General features: G+C 35.0%; 3 protein-coding genes and 1 long non-coding RNA gene across 24 annotated transcripts in view; 2 read left to right on the top strand and 2 right to left on the bottom strand.

Moving 5' to 3' along the window:
* Positions 1-21,809, bottom strand: part of LOC127839330 (A disintegrin and metalloproteinase with thrombospondin motifs adt-1-like) — a 288,676-nt gene that overhangs the window by 192,114 nt on the left and 74,753 nt on the right. The gene's annotated exons all lie outside the window — the stretch shown is intronic.
* The window catches only part of LOC127839328 (nucleoporin NUP188-like), a 104,817-nt gene that overhangs the window by 38,320 nt on the left and 44,688 nt on the right, over positions 1-21,809 (top strand). The gene's annotated exons all lie outside the window — the stretch shown is intronic.
* Positions 9,881-21,652, bottom strand: LOC127839332 (uncharacterized). Its single transcript, XM_052367661.1, has 3 exons — positions 21,144-21,652; positions 19,385-20,388; positions 9,881-10,424 (listed from the first exon to the last, which is right to left on the bottom strand). Exons 1-3 carry the CDS (start codon positions 21,473-21,475, stop codon positions 10,072-10,074), a joined length of 1,689 nt encoding a protein of 562 aa, XP_052223621.1. The 5' UTR covers positions 21,476-21,652; the 3' UTR covers positions 9,881-10,071.
* Positions 14,632-16,756, top strand: LOC127839337 (uncharacterized). The gene is made up of 4 exons (XR_008030296.1): positions 14,632-14,926; positions 15,374-15,461; positions 15,625-15,694; positions 16,687-16,756. It is a non-coding gene; the product is annotated as an uncharacterized LOC127839337 (long non-coding RNA).

The following is a 21,809-nucleotide window of genomic DNA, read 5'->3' as shown; positions in this document are numbered from 1 at the left end:
CTATTTGCTTTGTGAGAGGCCATTTATTTGTTTCTTCTCTTCCATATTTGGAATGATTTGCATATAACTGATCGTGTTGATGAATGCATTTTCCGCAAAAAAACTTCATACACGTTGCACAGAAATAATCAGCAATTTCTTGAAAATTTTTACTTTCACAAGCACCACAAACATAGTCCTTCACTAAATCTGAACTGTTATGAACTGAACCTATAGAAGTTGCCATTTTGAAATAGAGAATCTGAATTTTTCTGTTATTTACAAGCTATGTATTCACTATTGTTATGATCCTTTCCCTGTGAATTAAATGGATATTTATGAAGAGACACTCAGTTTTCAGTTAGTATGTTAAACCAACTTTTAAACCTAAATCTTGCAATAGCTGAATGTTTCAAAATGTTTAATCTCACAACCATATTTTAATACACAGTACAAAGTCCAGAGTCAAGTTGCACAAAGACCATGTACATAAAGTTGGCTTAAAGTTTCACTGATAACACTGGGACAAACCATTTTCTGAAAACAGGGTGAAACATTTTCTGTTAACAAGCATGCTTGTGATTTACCTTAAAGTGTATTGGTAAATCCAATATCTGACAGTTTTCAAAAACTGTTTTATCTATAGGTGCAGCATAAAATATTGGTTTTTCGTTGGAGAAAGTTTTGTATGCCCCCTTTCGAAGAAAAGGGGTTATATAGTTTTCGCACTGTCCATCTGTCACACTTTTCGTGTCCGCTCTCTAATTCAAATAGTTTTCGTCCAATCTTTAGGAAACTTGGTCAGAAGTTGTATCTAGACAATATTTAGGTCAAGTTCGAATATGGGTCATGCCGGGTCAAAAACTAGGTCGCCGGGTCAAAAAAACAAATCCAAGGGAAGTAATAAGCTTTTAATGGACATAATTATCTGACCTGCCAAATTTTATTTTTTTTTAAATAAATCAAAGCGGCGCAGTAAGCGGCATTGTGTTTCTGACAAACACATCGTGGTAAAAGGTCAAGGTCGTCCTTCAAGGTCTAAGGTCAAAAATACAATTCCAAGGGAAGTAATAAGCTTTAAAGGGAGATAATTATTCAATATTGAACATAGCAACTTGATATTTGGCATGCATGTGTATCTCATGGAGCTGCACATTTTGAGTGGTGAATCTACAGTCACTGTAGTGGCTTTTAATTATTTGCTACTAAAAATAGAGATTTGTTATAGACAATTATTTTCAAGGGAAGTAATTTATATAATTATAAATCTCAGATTATATATTTCCTTACAAAGAATTTAAGTTCTTTTCACAGTTATTGTACAGATTTTTTATCTTGATTATTTATAACTCAAATGATTGATTTGTCAAAGGTTTTTTTTGTAAATTATATAATTATCATTTCTTTCCTGTACTAATTTGTGAATGGTAGGGTTCATTACATACCTGTGTACTTTTGTCCATAGATACATGATGATCTCTGGCTATGATCTCTTTGATAATAAACCACAGGCCTTGTTGTAAGTGATGTCTGACTTGGTCATTTTTGACTGTCTACAGACCCCCCCCCCCCACCCACGGTTGGATTGGACAAAATCCAAGGGAAGTAATAAGGGAGATGATTTCTATACCTGCCAAATGATAAATAGAAATTTTATTTCAAAGCGGCGCAATAGGGGCCATTGGTTTTTCTGACGATCACATCCCTTGTTTATGTAAAATATTACATATTTTGTTGCTATCTATCTATCTATATATACTGCCAGGCGCCCTTAAGAGCATTATAGGCAGAGGGACATTACCGAGTCCGTTTCCTGGGAAGAATCAGTACTAGGTGTCTATGGAGGAGATAATGAGAATGCTCCCCGAGTGGGGAGCGTACCCACGAACTTCCGATCGCTAGGCGGACACCTCATCCACTACACCACCGCGATCTTCACTGTCCACTGTCAAATTCATTGGCAAATTTTTTAAAAGGAAAAAAACAAAGGTGTCATGTTTTACTCTGTTTAGGTACCATTCATAAATGTTTGCAACATTTTTAAAATCGTTAAAGAAAGAAAACGCTTGGATACCAATTAATTTGGTAAACTGAAAAAATATGCCCGATTGCTATTTGAGTGTTTTTGTTTTTTTAAATCACAGAAAGAAATTTACAAAATAATAAGTGGAAAATTGTGTTTGCATGAACATTGCATTTACCGTCATGCTTAAAACAAAATTATTCACTGCAGATATACTTTTTGGTGATATGTTATGGTAATTTGTCTTTCATAGCTAAATCTAATTTGGTGCAGATGTTTTGCTAATTCTTTGTACATCACACTGATAATTGTTTCTTACAGCAAATAAATTTATTTGCCAAACATCAAAGATTAACAACACTCAGCCATGTTAATACATGCCGTACACCACTGTCCATTCTAAGCCATGTTAATACATGCCGTACACCACTGTCCATTCTAGACCCCGCGATTATGCGATGTGCACTTTTTTCCAAAAATCGCACACATTTTCAGCATGTGTTACAGAAAATGTGCGTGCTTGATATATACCCAGGTGTATTTTTTATGCCCCCAGATCGAATGATCGGGGGTATATTGTTTTTGGCTTGTCTGTCATTGTAAGTATGTGTCTACTTTTTTATGCCCCGAATCAAATGATCAGGGGTATATTGTTTTTGGCCTGTCTGTCATTGTATGTGTCTGTATGTTATTGTATGTGTGTGTCTGTCCCAAAACTTTAACCTTGGTCATAATTTTTGCAATATTGATGATAGCAACTTCACCCTTCACCACTCAAAATGTGCAGCTCCATGAGATACACATGCATTTCAAATATAAAATTGCTAGCTTCAATATTGCAGAAGTGACATTACATGAGCAATTTTGACCCATATATTTGACCTTGAAGGATGACCTTGACCTTGACCTTTCACCACTCAAAATGTGCAGCTCCATGAGATACACATGCATGCCAAATATCAAGTTGCTATCTTCAATATTGCAAAAGTATTCATAAAATAAGCGATTTGTGCCACATATATTTGACCTCTGACCTTGAAGGATGACCTTGACCTTTCACCACTCAAAATGTGCAGCTCCATGAGATACACATGCATGCCAAATATCAAGTTGCTATCTTTAATATTGCAAAAGTACTCATAAAATGAGCGATTTTGTCCACATAATTTTGACCTCTGACCTTAAAGGATGACCTTGACCTTGACCTTTCACCACTCAAAATGTGCAGCTCCATGAGATACATATGCATGCCAAATATCAAGTTGCTATCTTCAATATTGCAAAAGTTATTGCAAATGTTAAAGTTGGCGCAAACCAACCAACAGACCAACCAACCAACAGACCAACCAACAGACCAACCAACAGACAGGGCAAAAACAATATGTCCCCCACTACCATAGTGGGGGACATAAAAATTATAGCTTCAAAAGAAATGTGATCAGGCATTTCGTGTTGATCCTTTTTCTGGAAAAAATGGCGCAAAAACCATGCTGCATGAACAGCGTCACGTCATCTGCATGGAAAGTGTACGTGTATCAATTGTTGTCTTAACACTGGGTAGCACCGAGCCCTGAATATAATGATTTACATGCGAATCAGTTATTGTTTGGTTTTATTAATGAAAAAGGTACAGAAATATGTGAAAACTTATTTTCTTTTTTAGTCTAGTTAGAGCAATACTATGGAAACTGCTGTTTTATTGAAAATCAGTTACAAATGTAGTTCACTGACTTGATGGTTTGTGATAATATACTTAAAATTAGATATTAAAATTAGAATGTATAAAATGGATTTTGATGATGCCCATCCCCCCCTCCCCCCCCCCCCCCCCCCCCCCCCCCCCCCCCCCGTTTCTGAAAAATCCCCCCTATTTTTGACAATGAGGGTGAAATCCCCCCCCCCCCCTTGGATTTCTGTAATAGACACTCGGCTTACACATATAGGTTTATAAAAAAAAATTGTACATGTTACAGATCAATACTGAGCTATCTCAAAAACCTTTGCGCTTTAGATACATGTAAAAAAAAAAAATTGAAGGAAAAAGTTTAATATATTTTAAAAAATGAACTTCAAATTTTCAATTCAAAAGAAAAGATCTCAATATTCTCTCTGCTACAAAGGTTCTAATTCAGCAATCGAAGCCCCCGCTTTATATGAGGATGATGTGGCGTTGTAGATTGTGTATACTTTTTGCACGCTTGAAATCAGGCCGAGGGATTTACTAAAAAAACATGAGATCTGTTATATATCATCAGTAAACATCACGTGAACAGTAAAATTCGGCATTATTAAATTGAGTTTCAATTGCAAATTTAATCATACTCATCAGAAAGAACTTAAATAAATAAAGTATTATATCACAGAACAACACATGGATGCAACAATAAAAAAGGCAGGTATATAACATGTTTTTAGAAGCATGAATGGCCTGACTAGTTATATTGGGATCCAGATATTTCAGGATCCAACTCAGTAGATCCTGCAAACTGCAATGTAATGTATCAGTTATGTATGTGAAAATTTGGAAATAAATCGCACAAAAATATAGTAAAATATGTATTAAAAAAAATGTATTGTGGTTAAATAGCTCCAACCGACCCCCCCCCCTTTAATTATATCCCACCCATTTATTTATATCCCGGGCCACCACCTTTCATATTTCAATGTCCTTGTAAATACAGATGCACCCCATACATATTTTTATTGGCTTTTGATGCTTAACATGAGAGTAACATGCCTCATTCCTTGATATAAGCATCCACATATTTTGTATAATGTTCATGCCTCATGGAATATATGCTGAATGGATGCTTGAATGCATGTATAAGTAATTCAGATGAAAGAGCACAATGTATGAAGTTATCCATACAATGGTTTTTCCTTCAAAGAGGTTGCCCTGTCTATTTTCAGACCCTCTTCCATTTGTTTAGTCAGGCTTTATTCATAAGCACAAATGACAGAAACATATGTCATTAACAACATAAGTTTCCTTACAAACAACATATCCAATGAAGACTGACTAAAGAACTAATCTTCAACAACCATGATGGAGGACTAACAGTTTATTGTAGGTTGCTCTGACTGGCAACTGTTTTTAGTTGGTCTCGTTAGCAGTCGGCTAAATTTGCAAAGCATTTTTTGCAAATCAGTATGTGCTTAGAAGCCTTAGCTATGTTAAGAACCGCAACTCACTATGCTAGGAATGATTACCTGTCTGTCTGTATGGCGCACCAAAGGGGTCGAAACTTTAAATTCTGCTGCAGCAGAAATTTTTTTTGCTCGAGCCGCATTTTAAATGGTGCTCGAGCAGCAAAATGCTGCCCGAGCAGCATCTAGATGCTGGTCCAGCAGGAATTTACTGGTCGAGCAGCATATAGATGGTGCTCGAGCAGCAAATTCCTGCTCTAGCAGCATTTTTTCTGCTGCAGCAGACAAATCCTGGTCGACCAGCATTTATTTTTAGCTCATCTATTTTTTGAAAAAAAATTATAAGCTATTGTCATCACCTTGGCGTCGGCGTTGGCGTCGGCGTCCGGTTAAGTTTTGTGTTTAGGTCCATTTTTCTCAGAAAGTATCAATGCTATTGCATTCAAACTTGGTACACTTACTTACTATCATGAGGGGACTGGGCAGGCAAAGTTAGATAACTCTGGCGTGCATTTTGACAGAATTATGTGCCCTTTTTATACTTAGAAAATTGAAAATTTTGGTTAAGTTTTGTGTTTAGGTCCATTTTATTCCTTTAGCATCAAAGCTATTGCTTTCATACTTGCAACACTTACTAACTATCATAAGGGGACTGTATAGGCAAAGTAATGTAACTCTGACTGGCATTTTGACAGAATTATGTGCCCTTTTTATACTTAGAAAATTGAAAATTTGATTAAGTTTTGTGTTTAGGTCCACTTTATTCCTACAGTATCAAAGCTATTGCTTTCATACTTGCAACACTTATGAACTATCATAAGGGGACCGTGCAGGCAAAGTTATGTAACTCTGACTGGCATTTGGACGGAATTATGGGCCCTTTATACTTAGAAAATTGAAAATTTGGTTAAGATTTATGTTTTGGTCCACTTTACCCCTAAAGAATCATAGATATTGCTTTCATACTTGGAACACTCACAAACTATCATAAGGGTACAGTAAAAGGACAAGTTGCATAACTCTGGTTGTCATTGTTACAGAATTATGGCCCTTTTTTGACTTAGTAACTTTTAATATATGGTTAAATTTTGTGTTTCGATCCACTTTACTTCTTAAGTATCAAGGCTATTGCTTTCAAACTTCAAATACTTTCATGCTATCATGAGGTTACTGTACCTGGCAAGTTGAATTTTACCTTGACCTTTGAATGACCTTGACTCTCAAGGTCAAATTATTAAATTTTGCTAAAATTGCCATAACTTCTTTATTTATGATTAGATTTGATTGATACTTTGACGAAACTACTCTTACCTGACATACCACAATAGACTCCACCCAAACCATCCCCCGTGCCCTCCCCCCCCCCCTCCCCCCCCTAATTTTTTTTTAAAGATCATTTCACAAATGACCACCACACCCTCACACTATACCCCCACCCCCCCCACCCCCCCCACCCCAATTTTTTTTTTTTATTTTTTTTTTTTTTTAAGATCATTTCACAAATTACCACCACACCCTCACACTATACCCCCCCCCCCCCATTTTTTTTTTTTAAACGGTTATGTTTGAAATACCGTCCAACCATCGCACCCAAAAAATACCCCCCCCCCCCCATCGCCCCCCCATCCCCCCCCACCCCCCGATTTTTTTTTTTTTCCCGCTTTTTTGGAAGATAATGTAATAAATGTCCACAACCCCACACTATACACCCCTCTTCACTCCACCCCTCCCTCCTTTGTGATTGAAAATGAGAGTCCCTTCACCTTTAAAAAGAAAATAGATGAGCGGTCTGCACCCGCAAGGCGGTGCTCTTGTTAGATTATGGCATCAGCCAATCAGAACTCGTGTTATATTACTACTGTCATTTAAAAAAAAAAAAAACTCACATTTTTACAATACTTAAAATTATTTTCATCTGCTCAATCTCAAACTTTCCTCAGTGCTTTTAACGATAGTCCTCTTACTTATGATGAACATTCAATTGCATCTGATAAAGATAGAATATTTTCCCAATAGACCTAAAAGTTAAATTTCAACGACCTTCAGCAACATCTTTTTGCAATGGCAAGACGTTGAAATTGTAATAAGCTCCAAGCTTTCATCCATATCCTTACGACATATTCTACTGCATATTGTCACTATGCTATGTATTTTGTTCATGTACATGTATATTGTATAAGTGATCTTTGTATTTCTAAAGTTAGTGTCAGGTCTATTTCATTTCCGTAGAGGTAGCTTATGTCGTCCGCTTGTGTGCTGAAATTTGATTGGCTGACAGGTTCAAGGGCTTATTTTTAAAATAAATGCTGGTCGAGCAGGATGTTTCTGCTGCAGCAGAAAAAAATGCTGCTCGTGCAGGAATTTTGCTGGTCGAGCAGCTTCTAGATACTGCTTGAGCAGCAAACTCCTGCCCGAGCAGCAGTATGCTGCTGGAGCAGCATTTAAATGTTGCTCGAGCAGCATTTGTTTCTGCTGCAGCAGATGTTAAAGTTTTGACCCCTTTGGTGCGCCATGTCTCCACTGCAGATGACGAATGCTTGGGAGCGTCTGCCCTACTTCTGCAGTGACTGATTTACGAGCTTGTAAGACGACATTGGCCAGTCTAGTGTTTATCATTGAAATCTGTACATATTGGCTGCTTTCAGGGAAAACGGGGCTTAATGCATGTTAAATAAGATTAGCCTGTGCACACTGATTAGCCTGTGCAATGCACACAAGCTAATCAAGGACGACAACAGCAAACAACTTCAGCGCTTTGATTAGTACTTTGGTTGCCCTGGGCAAAGAATAAGGGGCACAGAGCCAAGTACGGGTCAGAAGTATCTAATACATACTGTAAGAAAACAAAATCCAACAACAATATAGAATAGCTTACATGAATCCATGCATAATGCCCTTAACCCTTTCAGTGCGGGAACCGAATTTTGAAGGCCTTTGCAAACAGTTTGGATCCTGACGAGACGCCACAGAACGTGGCGTCTCATCAGGATCCAAACTGTTTGCTATTCTGATAGTATTCTTTGAAAAAAATCGAAGAAAATGCTGATTTTAGAAATTCAGCAGACAACATTTTAGCAGAAGACAAATTACCCAGCATGCAAAGGGTTAAATGGCCCTCAGTCTTCATTTATTTTAAGAACAAACCGTTAAACTGTGGGAAATGTTTTTCAAGCTTTTTAAGGAAAGCCATTTTCATGGTCCTACTACCTAGTTTTGACTTACCTGTGGCAACGTTGCTTGCCCTGAGCAAACGGACCACACTTGTTTCTATCAATGAACAGCATTACAGATAGTTAAAATACATGCTTGTTTCTTATGGAACAATGTTGTGAGTTTTTATACAACACATTTTTAAAATAAAATTAAATTTAGTACATTTATTTACATCAAAAGATAACTGTATAAATAAGTTGTGTTTTTTTCTAACCTATTTATGAAGTTATTATTCCCCTGCGTAGATTTGGGTTATGAGACGTAGTTCCAAGTTGTTGGGAACGAGACGCAAAGGCAACTCACAAAGTGTTGATTATTTTAGTGTTTATTTTCACTGAGTATTAAGTTTAACAGTAATGATAACAATTAATAGTCCACAACTCACAGTTTTGACACACAGTTTAAATTATTAAGTTAAATTAATGTTTGATTAAATAAATGTTTTCCTATGACGTTTAATGAAGTTTATCACAAAGTCAAGTTTCACAAAGTAAGGCTAAATTCTATATAATTATTTCTTAGTTCAATATTCTTCAGTTTTATATAAAATTTCTTAAAGGCTCTATAAAGGTGAAGATACGTAATTATTTACAGATGTTTAAATATTTTTTTCATATTTTATTTAAAAGGTTATCAAAAATATATATATATTTGCTATTGGACATAATAATAAAAAAATGAGCAATACAACTTGTTTTGAGCTCAAAATAAAGTGTCCTCCAAGTCAATTGTGTTTACAAACAATCAGTTTACAATGTATTTACATCGCTGTTTACTCGGAAAAGAGAAAGTGAAAGTGACTCAGGTCACCAAAAATATAACGATGACTTTTAACGTTTTCCGGTATCACTCACAAAGTAGGTCTCTTCTAAATGGTTAAAACGTTTGTAGTGATCTAATAAGTTACTTTCTGCTGGTAAAAAGTTGTTTAAATAGAAATAAAATTGAATTTTCTGTCGGCTATTTTTAGCATATGTCAACGCTCTGAGGCTACACATCACGTAAGTTGCAAAAATGTAAACATTTCTTCCAATCATGAAACGGGTTTATCTTCCATAATTCTTGACAACGTTGTACCTAAGCTGTGTTATTAGAAGTTTTTATGCAAGAGTAACTGAAAACCGGTAAAAATTAGACCAGTTGATATGCATAATAATTGGATTTGTGACCTTTATAGAGCCTTTAACAGTTGTCTAGACCATAGTGAATGGCTTTATATTTATTTAGCAATCAAAAACAATCAAGAATATCAATTTAAGAATATAAAGTTGCAATTAGCTTCTAAGAATGCTTGGCAATTATGGAATTACATTATGCAACATAAGCTGTCATTGTTTGGTTAAGATGGCTGGGTATGATTAACAATATCATGTACAATAGGTCGTATTAATCTTTAATAACAACACTGTAAATGTAACTATTTTACTGTAAAATTGAAACTTAATTATATTTTAACTTAGCAGCAAAAACCATTTTGTAAAAATATATAACTTTGAATAAAAACTAAACAAAATTTTGTAAACAACATCTCAAAATTATAATCAACAATATTATTAAACAACATTTCAACTTTCAGAAAATTATTAGTTAATAATATTTGATATGGGGTGCATAACAAAGTTCTATGACTAAATTTGCCATTCGAAAGAAAACATGGAAATAACACATATAACCGTGTTTATATCGATGTATTTTGTCCACTAAAAGAGCTAATGCAATTCCATAACATTGATTTTATTGGAATTATTTAGTCCCACAATGATCTTGTCAGTCTTGGTGTTGTAGCAGACAGACATTGGGTTCCTTACTCCATCGTTGGATGACACCAGAGTTGCCAGTTTCTTTTTGCCCTCATGATCCACCTGTATGACAGTATTGGAGATGCATCCGCAGACAAGCACTTGTCCTGAAAGTGTTACATGCACATCCCATGCCCCTTGTAGTTCAGGATCCGTAAAGGTGGATATCAGGTTGCGATCTGTAGCCAGAGTGATGAGCTTGTGCTGGTCGTAGTTGGTGACATAGATCCTGTCCCCAGCAGGACTCACAGCACACTTTAACACTGCAAAACATTGAACAAGCTATACATATGGAATATAACATGAATGAGGAGTAAAGATAGGTTATATACACACGTTGATAAAGTGACGTGTTTCAAAAGTCAACAGGGTGAGGGGATTACAATTCAACCCAATCACCAAGTAAGATACAAACCATTGGAACATTACAGCGATTTAAAATTCCAATTATTATGCCCCCCTTCGAAGAAGAGGGGGTATATTGTTTTGCACATGTCGGTAGGTCGGTCCGTCCGTCCACCAGATGGTTTCTGGATGATAACTCAAGAACGCTTAGGCCTAGGATCATGAAACTTCATAGGTACATTGATCATGACTCGCAGATGACCCTTATTGATTTTGAGGTCACTAGGTCAAAGTCAAGGTCACGGTGACCCGAAATAGTAAAATGGTTTCCGGATGATAACTCAAGAACGCTTATGCCTAGGATCATAAAACTTCATAGGTACATTGATCATGACTCACATATGACCCCTATTGATTTTCAGGTCACTAGGTCAAAGGTCAAGGTCACGGTGATCCAAAATAGTAAAATGGTTTCCGGATGATAACTCAAGAACGCTTATGCCTAGGATCATGAAACTTCATAGGTACATTTATCATGACGCGCAGATGACCCCTATTGATTTTCAGGTCACTAAGGTCAAAGGTCAAGGTCACAGTGACCCAAATTGTAAAATGGTTTCTGGATGATGACTCAAGAACGCTTATGCCTAGGATCATGAAACTTCATAGGTACATTGATCATGACTCGCAGATGACCCCTAGTGATTTTCAAGTCACTAGGTCAAAGGTCAAGGTCACAGTGACTCAACTTAGAAAAATGGTTTCCGGATGATAACTCAAGAATGCTTACGCCTAGTTATATACCTTTTTTTGATGAAAAACTACATAACAAGTCCCAAATGCAACAAATGATGAATTAATTCTGTACATTCATTTTTATGTCCCCCACTATAGTAGTGGGGGACATATTGTTTTTGCCCTGTCTGTTGGTTGGTTGGTTGGTTGGTCTGTCTGTCTGTCTGTCTGTTTGCGCCAACTTTAACATTTTGCAATAACTTTTGCTATATTGAAGATAGCAACTTCATATTTGGCATGCATGTGTATCTCATGAAGCTGCACATTTTGAGTGGTGAAAGGTCAAGGTCATCCTTCAAGGTCAGAGGTCAAATATATGTGGCCAAAATCGCTCATTTTATGAATACTTTTGCAATATTGAAGATAGCAACTTGATATTTGGCATGCATGTGTATCTCATGGAGCTGCACATTTTGAGAGGTGAAAGGTCAAGGTCATCCTTCAAGGTCAGAGGTCAAATATATGTGGCCCAAATCGCTTATTTTATGAATACTTTTGCGATATTGAAGATAGCAACTTGATATTTGGCATGCATGTGCATCTCATGGAGCTGCACATTTTGAGTGGTGAAAGGTCAAGGTCATTCTTCAAGGTCAGAGGTCAAATATATGTGGCCCAAATCGCTTATTTTATGAATACTTTTGCGATATTGAAGATAGCAACTTGATATGTGGCATGCATGTGTATCTCATGGAGCTGCACATTTTGAGTGGTGAAAGGTCAAGGTCATGCTTCAAGGTCAAATATATGGGTCAAAATTGCGCATGTAATGTCACTTCTGCAATATTGAAGCTAGCAATTTTATATTTGAAATGCGTGTGTATCTCAAGGAGCTGCACATTTCGATTGGTGAAGGGTCAAGGTCATCCTACAAGGTCAAACATCATATAGGGGGACATTGTGTTTCACAAACACATCTTGTTTTTTCTGCAATGTAAAAAAAGGCCGTCAAATGGACCTGATCCAAAAGCAAACGGACCAGATCCCAAATGTAAATTGTAAAAAAAATCCCTGTTTCCAAATAAATATGTATAAATTATAGAATAAAAGTGTATAATGATTATTATATCTCAATTTTATTTCATAAACATCTAACAAAGTATAAAACTATAATTTATATGATTTTTACCCAAAATGGCCAGGAAAAAGCTTGATGTGTCAATATTTGTTGATAAAAAAATTTGAGTTTGATCCATTTTGTTGATAAAAAATTCCCATATTTGCCATTTAATCGATTTAAAAAATCTCAATTTGACTCCTTTTCCCAAAATTGGTAGAAGAACTGCTGACTTTAATATCAAACTATACTGGAACTATGCGAATATTAACATGCTTTTATGATGTTGTAATATTACCATGATGTAGTAGAGCAAAGTCTCCTAATTTCGACATGTCCGTTATTTCGACATGCTTTGACATTTTTTATCTAATTCAGCCTAGTGCGGTGCGTTCTAGTCAATTTGAGTTCATTTTTGATGACGTCATATATTTCTGCCATCATCAAAATATTTCACCCATAAAAATTTGCATTTGTTTTTTCCGTAAACCAAGGTTGAATAACACAGATTGTTTTAAGTTTTTACACGAATGTGGCCCTTATACAAAGCTGTAAGACACGCAGCAACTAACGGTAAGTCTCTTTTCGTTTTCTTGCGGGAATACGTTATAATTTGTATTGAAAACCGAAAAACAAACATGGAAGATCACATTGTTAAACAGTTCTTCTAAGCTGTGAGCTTTTTGACGGCAGATGCAGGAGTGTCAAAGTTAGGATAACAAAAAATCGTTTGGACCGTAAATTCGACATAGCGAATAATATAACTAAATAACTATTACGCATTGCCTTATGTAATCTTTTCATTATATATAGATATATGGGTGCTGGTCAGCTCGTACCTAAGTCAACTCGCATGTTTTATATAGATCAACATCATTACTTTTTAATTAAAAATAACATGAACATACCAGCTCTAGTTTTTCTTGAATGCTCTGAGCTTTTAGGAGTATATACGTACAGCGACCTGGAGGGTAAATAGCTGGAAGTTGGATTATTGCAACTAATACCAGCTCCATCCTTAATATATGAATTTTGCAACCCTGTTGCACACCAGATTAAGCAAAATATGCGTTTGTTCCTTTCATCAAACTCCAACCAGTCAAACTGGTTTAACCAAGTCGTCTGAAAAACACGCGACTGCGGTGTTTCATTTGCTTTATTTGTTTGTTTGTTTTCTGATTTTTTACATTCATTCTCATCAATTACTAATTTCTGTTTCGTCAAAAGTGGAATGCCACAACCGGCAAGCGTACGTTGCGACATTCTGAACACGAATGCTTGGTAGTACAAGTTCAATATTTTTGTCAAATTCATATCTGTGTTTGCCAACAAAATATTTTTACAAGTTATAAATGGGTTACAATGTTCTTTATTGAAACAATGAAGCTGCCCTACTAATTGTTACAACAATTAACAACTTTTGGCCAAACAGGGTCGAAGACGGGGTCTCAACTTCTTTGCTGACATTTACACGTTATTGTTATCAAAACATGGTGACAATAAACAAGCACCTACTCCAATTAAGCGCGGTCTGCACCGTGAACAGCGAACGTGTTAACGCCAATCGGATTGAAAAGGAGGCGGAGTTAAGACTGATCGAGACGTGTGCAAAACGCATTGAGTCTTCAGGAAGCAGTGTTGATTGAAGCATTTTAATCGACAGATTACGTCACGGGTTGCTATTTTTTGCGTATTACCGTTTTTAGGAAGTACAGTGGACATCATGACGTTTTGTTATCGGCGGGCATAATATACGGCCGTACGCCACTTAGCGCAAGCCAAAAGAATAATATTAATTACAGTTTGTAAATGTTGTGGTAATTTTCTGTTCCATTGAAAGAATATAAGTTTCGTTTACATTTTTTTTAAACAAACTAGGGGTGTCGAAATAAGGGGCACCATGTCGAAATAACGATCGCATAATTCGTTAACATTGTAAGTAAGTACGATACGTATAAAGCATCCTTACCTGACAGTTAACACTAAAAAAGCACAGGATGCAATAAGTTAAGTTAGTGGTATGTCAAAGTAAGGAGGATACCAATCAAATAAATTGGTATACACATTTTAACCTTAATCTGTCGAAATTAGGGTACTTTGTTCTACTGTAAATTTATGATTTCATATAAAAGTCATTTTTTCCATCTGTATGATAAAAAAAGGGATTTCATACTGTGAGATAAAGAATTGGAATCTGGTCCTGTGTATTTCATACAAAAAATCCATTAGTTGATTAGTCACATTATCTATAGTACTCCAGTCGGTCTATTTTTAACCTAGAAAAAATTGCAAAAGAATTGATTCCGTATGGGTCGTATTCTCCTATGTCTAATTAATACAAAGTGTTATTTTCAAGTCTCAACTCAATGGGGAAAGTGTTAAAATTAAACGCTAAAAATGGCGAAAAATGCGAATTTTTCTGATGTCAAATAAAGTACACCATACATGGTTTTCCAATAAATATGACGTCATAAAGTGACGTGCAACAGTACAACATGGCGGGCAAAGTCAGTTTGACAGTTCTGCTGATCGATGTGGTATCAACTGTGATTTAAGGTTATAAAGACGGTAAGTAGAAGTTTTGTATTTTAAGTGATGTGAATTGATATTTTTCAATATTGAGCAATACTTAATAGTGCCGATGTTTTAGAAGAAATCTAGTTGAAACAAGATTATAAGAAGGAGCCCTCTTCAAACACATGGCAACATGCAACAAGTTATATATTGACTTATTGAGTTGTTTATACTTCTTTGTAGACTTTTATTTACATATAAAAGACAAATGGACAGTTGACACTTACCGAAATCATTGTAAATACATTTTTGGACAACCTGTAAACCGAATTCTGCACAATTGCTAAAAGTACGGAAGCCTGTTTTTGTCAAAATTCGCAAAATTTGTGAAAAATATTATTTCTTATTTTGTCCCTTTCATTCTATTTTTTATTTTAACACGTTTATTATGAACATGAAGTTGCTAAGCATTAAATATTTTCTATATTAACTCCATTTCAGGTCACGTTGATCAATGAAATACAGATTGCGGAAGAAATCAGTTACTCTTGTTTAATGTGGCTTGTTACCTGCAAATATCATTACTATGGTATGTTTACCCTCACATATCTTTAGAATGCAATCGGTAAGCTTTTGAAATTGTTGCAAACATTCTATAGAGAATAATGCAGTACAAAGGCAACAAGTTTTTGATATATAATGAATGAACTATAATGAGGCTAATATAAAGTAATAAACAACTTCTTTTCTAGGTTCATACATCGACGAGGGAAGTTGAAAGAAGGCAGTGGGGGCTGGTCATTGGGAATTTTTTAAGCAAAGGTAATGGTGCATTCACATGCATAGAATGTTTTTATTAAACTATTAAAATTTATGTTAACATCCTTAAAACGAATTGAATGTTCAAATTAATTTATTGAAAAAAAACAAACACTTTTATTTACACTTTCTCTGAATGTGTAGGGATGTTAATCTGACGATTGGCACAAGTCCCTTTAAAGCATTTCATATACTGCGAAAACATTGAGTCCGATATATAAGGGTGTTACCAGAGGTCAAATATGTAGCATAAAGGTATGTCATATAGTGCTAAAATTAAATTATATGACGCACTGCAATTTGTAAATACATTATGTACCCCTATGATTTGAACTTTAAACATTTATCACAATAAGGCATACACATAGTCCAATAACATAACACATTTTTCAGAAAATAGTAAGAGCGCACAACTCGTTGATTGTCTATAACTCCTGTATACAATTATTACTTTGATGTACAGATTTTAATTTTGAAGCAAATATATATAGTTTCAAGTTTAAAAATCCCATTTCCTTTGTTTGATATTCTGTGTTGCCTTTTGTGAAGACGCAGTAGTGTATAAAGTATGTGACATGACCAAAAGTTCAAGTAGCTTTGGTCATCTTTATCATTCAGCATGGTATGTTATATTTACTGAATAGTCCATTTTAGGAATATGTCATGTATTGTAATAAGAAAAATGATAATTTAAAAAAATAATTATACTGCTAGTCAGTGAAATTTGGATTGCGTCTGTTCACAATTGGTTATCAACATTTTGCAACTCGTACCACCCAGGACGTACTTTATTATACTGAAGTATGCTATTATATAATAAACATATCTTTCAAAATCAAAAAGGACGCAGAAAATGAAACCAACACTGATTCAAAATACTTGGAGGCAACACAAATACTTATTTAACATTATTCTACTTCTGTTACAGTTGTATGTATTGAAATTATATTTAAAATATATTTATGCAATCAATTATTTCAGCATTTTTGTTGCAGGGCAATGTATGATGGATGACGGGCGAAAAGCAGAAGTTTAAGATCGGATGAGACGTTTGATATTAAGTGTATGTGACTGCTTTTTCAACGCTAAATCGGACAAAAAGTTTAAGATCGGATGAGAGGTTTGATATCAAGTGTGACTGCTTTTTCACGCCTACGCTAAATCGTATAAATCAGATATAAGGCGAGCAAATCAGACAAAGAAAGTAGGTGATATCAAGAAGAATGTCCTTGGACCAGAGTTATGCAACATGCTTCCGTTCATACATGCATACACAGGTTGTGATGCGACTTCTATGATATATGGTATCAGCAAAGAAGCCGTACTGAAGCTTTCAGAACCAGTCCCAAGTTCAGACAGGTCATTGAGAAATTTAATGAAGAAGAACCAGACGTTAACAAGATAACAACTCGTAGAAAAGAGGCAATAATTCTTCTCAACAACGGTGATACTTGAGAAGGGCTCGATATCCTGAGATTCCGGAAGTTTACCAAGAAGGTTTGCACAACTTGTCAAGCAAAACGGCTGCCTTTCGCTTTCAATCACTGCGCACATACCTACAGACACAGATATGGCGTGGGAACAACACACTGGATGCAGTAGATTGGGGCTGGGATATATCCAACAACAAATTAATTCCAGTATGGAAACATCTTCTGTCTGCTCCTGAACCTCAACTCAAAGTAATAAGCTGTAATTGCCAACAAAGTTGTGACTCACAACGATATACGTGCAGGAAACATGGACTTGATTGTTCACAAGGCTGTGGGAACTGTCGATGAAACTGTTCAAATTCCTCCGACGTCAATGATCATGACGAAATTGTGTCTGAGACCTGAACGTATTATATGTACGACCTGTATAAAGATTTAAAAAATGTAAAAGGATTCAATGCATTTATGAAAATATTTGAAAGCATTCAGTTTTTTCAATAACTATACACATCATTTATTGGCATGTTTCCGTAACAAATGGCATTGACACGTTATAATTGATGCAATATGTATATAAGTACAGAGTATAGATTTAAATAATTATATTTAGTCTTTAGAATGCAGTACGTTTAGTGTGCGCATATATATTTATTGTTTCAAATTAGACAATGCCAGATTTTCCAATGTGTTTATTTGATTGTGGATGTTTATTTTCTATAATACGTATCAAAATAGATCTGTATATGTGAAAAACTTTGAAATACAAAAATATACTTTAATCATTCATTTAATAAATGATTAAACTATACACATGGTTTTTCGACACAAATGAAAAAATTATGCGATAAACCATGAAATTGAGAAAATAGTGCGATAAACCATAAAATTAAGTATTATAAATATGATTATAAGTAACAGAATTAAAATTGCTTTAAAGTGCACGTTCAGGTTTTTTTCTAGCCATTTTGGGAAAAGGAGTCTGGTTAAATTGGGATTGTTTTAATTGATAAAAGTGGCAAATTTGGGACTTATTTATCAACAAAAAGAACTAAATTAAAGTTATATATTTTGTAGGATGTTTAAATAAAAAGTTGAGATCTGGAGTTAAGAAATCATAAGTCATAAGAGGCTTTTTTTGTTTTAGGAAAATGGTCTTTTATTGGGAAATTTTGGTCAGCTTTTTGGGAAAAAAACCCATAGATTTTATCAAAAATCGGCGGTAATTTTTAGCAAAAAAATCACTGTAAATATTTTTCAAGTTGTCTTGTGATTGATAGAACTGGAGCCGAAATTTTAATTTTCTTAAGAGAGAAAAAATTGCTCGCTTAATTAAAATTGTTACAATGTATTCAAACCAATTACTACAATACTATATCATATGTTTTCGCGACCCTACATATCCTTTTACTCTAACATGTTATTCTTATATACAGATAATGATTATCTTAAATGACATCAAATCAGTATATGCTTTTTAATTTCATATTGAACAAATCGAAAATATAGGCTTGGCAAAAATATGGTTTTCGCGAATTTGTGTACAGTTATTTTAATATGTATTTGATATAAAATGGGTGAAGTGAATATATGAAAAGGAATTTTAGTTAGATATAGTGGCTTATTTTTACTTAAATGAGATATCCCTGGGCTGCATAAATGTTTCTGGTTGCAATAAATGATCTTAGGTGAATGATTTTGAGAAAACAATTAATGGACACTGTTGAAAAGAAGAGGGTGGGGTAAATTGACCCTAGACATACGATAAATATAGTCAAAATAAAAAGAGAAGTCGACTTAAAGATCATCACCAGCATCTTGGCATATTTGTATGTCGAATATGCTTCAAAAACAATGAAAACTAATGCTTAATGACCAGATGCATTTCATATATGCATTTTTTGGTAAATTTCCACTGGTTTCAGCTGAAGTTCAAGGCATGTTGTTTCGTTACAAATTTGAGCACTTTCCGCCAAAGATAAATAATTTTAAACCTTTTCATGAGATTCCCCATATATTTAAACACTTAAAAACAAGCAAATCAATTCTTTTGCAATTTTTTCTACCTTTGGCCATTTTAAGGCTAGAATGACTGGAGTAATAGGTATATTATAAATAAGTAGATCAGGATTATATTTTATGCATAAACACTTTTGTTCTTTTCTTATTTTTTGTTTTGAAAAATGATTTCAAAAAGTTTATTAGTGTTTAAAATATCAACAATAGAGATCATTGTTTATCTGTATTTATAATAAAACATTACCTGTATAAGAGCCACTTGCATCCTCAAAAAGCGTTTTCACAAGTGATCCTGTAAGAGTGTAGCAATATAGAGTAGTGCCAGAAGTGACATACAATGATCCTTGATGGAAGGCAATACCACAAGATTCTTGCAATAACTGGAACTTCTTCCCATTCATCAGCTGCCCATTTCTCACAGAGATAAACTGTACATCTCTATTAACAGTTACAGCCACCTCACTGGCTGTGATTTGACAAGCATCCCCTGGAACACCAGACACATCACAGTGACTGGAAACAGTGTAATGCTGGTCCAATAGCTTCACTTTGTTATTAGTGTTATCTGTGACAATGACCTGGCCACTAGGCAGGCAGCAAATGCCAGTAATGTGGCAAGTCTGATTCGTATCACTTGATATTCTCACACTATACTCCAATTTTCTCTTCACAGTCATCCCCTGGTCTGGATTCATCTTTACTGTGAGAGACTTCATACGGTCAACAATTCTCCCCAGACTAGACTGTTGAGACAGGTACTGCTCAATGTCAATGTTTGCTTGGAATATGAGTGACCTCTGCAACTTCACAGGGTTTTCCTTCAGATATGCCTCAAACTCCTGTATTTTGTCCAGACATTTTCTGCGGGCTACGAACTCAATTTCTGTCTTGCTCTTATCACAAAGGGCATTTACAGCTTCACTGAGTTGTTTCAGTTCATCCTTTAGTCTGGTGCAGTCATCAACATCTTTCTTGAGAGAGGCTTGCAATCTGGTTCTTATTTCATCCAGTTCTTTCAAGGTTGTTTTTTCTAATTCATCCAGAGCAGCATTTAATTTCTTTCGGAGGTCTCGGATTTCTTGTAGTTTTTCACTCCACGATACCTCCACAGACTGAATGCTGGCCTCTCGAGCTCTTTTGAACTTATTTAGCTCATCAAGAATAGTGTGAAGATTGTTTGACAACTGTTGCATGTCCACTGACATCTTTTTGACTGAGTCAGAAATTAGTGCTACATCAGTGCACTGTCTGAAAAAGGAACAAGCATATTTAAAGGTATTAAATTTATAATAATAATATATAAAACAAGCCATGTCTTGACAAATATTTTCCATAGTCTAAATTTAAAACTCGTAAAGGGAAACACAAGTGTGCTACAAAGTAAAACGTTTATAAAACAAGATTTTGACAATCATGATAGCCTGCTAACAATAAGAAACCTTTTTGATAGATAATTTTGCATAACAACCGTGTACATGTATGCCCCATTTTATAACCTAGTCCAAATAATTAGACGTAATCTACCGATTACGCTGATGTATATCTACCTCATATTTATGGGAGTATTATTTTGTAACCTAGACACTTAAGATTATTGGTTGACATCTACCAATAATGTCCTAAACATTACAATCATCAACTAGTTAATATTGTTTAGAATAACTGTTAGAATTCATTAAACAACTATAAAAACTGTGAAGTGCAGCTGAAGAATGAACATACAGATATTTGATTGATTCGATTTAAAAGCAGCCAATTTTCTATAACCCAAATAATTTACAAATAATAGACTTAACTCAGATTGGGCTAGACTTCAGAAATACACACAAATGCAAAGGTACAAACAAGAGTGACCCATTTATGCACCAATGGTAGATTTATTTAAATTATAACTGTTCATATGGTTGTTATTTTGAAAGGATTCAATATAGATCAGCTTTGTATTTACTATTTGAGATTGGTTGGGTTTTCTCCATTTATTCCATAACTGTGTGCAAACTTACCTGTGGTTCAGAAAAGCACAATCAGTGCAACACAGCTGACTGTGATCCTGGCAGAACATTTTCAGTTTGTTGTCTTTGTGGACATTACATTTAAGAAGCAAATCCTCCACTGCCTTTGTGAGAGGCCATTTATTTGTTTCTTCTCTTCCATACTTTGAATGATTTGCATATAACTGATCGTGTTGATAAATGCACTTTCCGCAAAAAAACTTCAAACATATTGCACAGAAATAATCAGCAATTCCTTGAATATTTTTACTTTCGCAAGCATCACAAACATAGTCCTTCACTAAATCTGAACTGTTATGAACTGAACCTATAGAAGTTGCCATTTTGAAATAGATAATGTGAATTGTTCTGCTATTGAAAAGCTATTTATTCACTATATGTATGATCCATTCCCTGTGAATAGATTGAATATTAATTATAAGACATTCAGTTTTTCATTAAGTATGTAAAATCCTAAACCTTACAATAGCTGAATGTTACATGTTAAATCCCGCAACCATATTTAACGAGAGCGCCGATGGCGTTAAAAGCATAGGTGCAAGATACAGGGAAGAATGGCGTCACGTGGTATAATGTAGTTCGATATCGCCATCCGCGAATTTCTCAAATCAATAATTTCAAACAATTACCGACTATTTAACTAGATAATCTTTCCAT

This window comes from Dreissena polymorpha, chromosome 7 (genome assembly GCF_020536995.1).
Source record: "Dreissena polymorpha isolate Duluth1 chromosome 7, UMN_Dpol_1.0, whole genome shotgun sequence".
NCBI classification, from domain to species: domain Eukaryota; kingdom Metazoa; phylum Mollusca; class Bivalvia; order Myida; family Dreissenidae; genus Dreissena; species Dreissena polymorpha.
This window is presented reverse-complemented; position numbering and strand designations above follow the sequence as displayed.

Coding starts and splice junctions, on each gene's coding strand:
- LOC127839332 (XM_052367661.1), bottom strand. CDS start 21,475: ATGGCAACTTCTATAGGTTCAGTTCATAACAGTTCAGATTTAGTGAAG. Junction 20,389..21,143: donor TGTGCTTTTCTGAACCACAG/GTAAGTTTGCAC, acceptor TTCCTTTTTCAG/ACAGTGCACTGATGTAGCAC. Junction 10,425..19,384: donor TGCAAGTGGCTCTTATACAG/GTAATGTTTTAT, acceptor AATGTTTTGCAG/TGTTAAAGTGTGCTGTGAGT.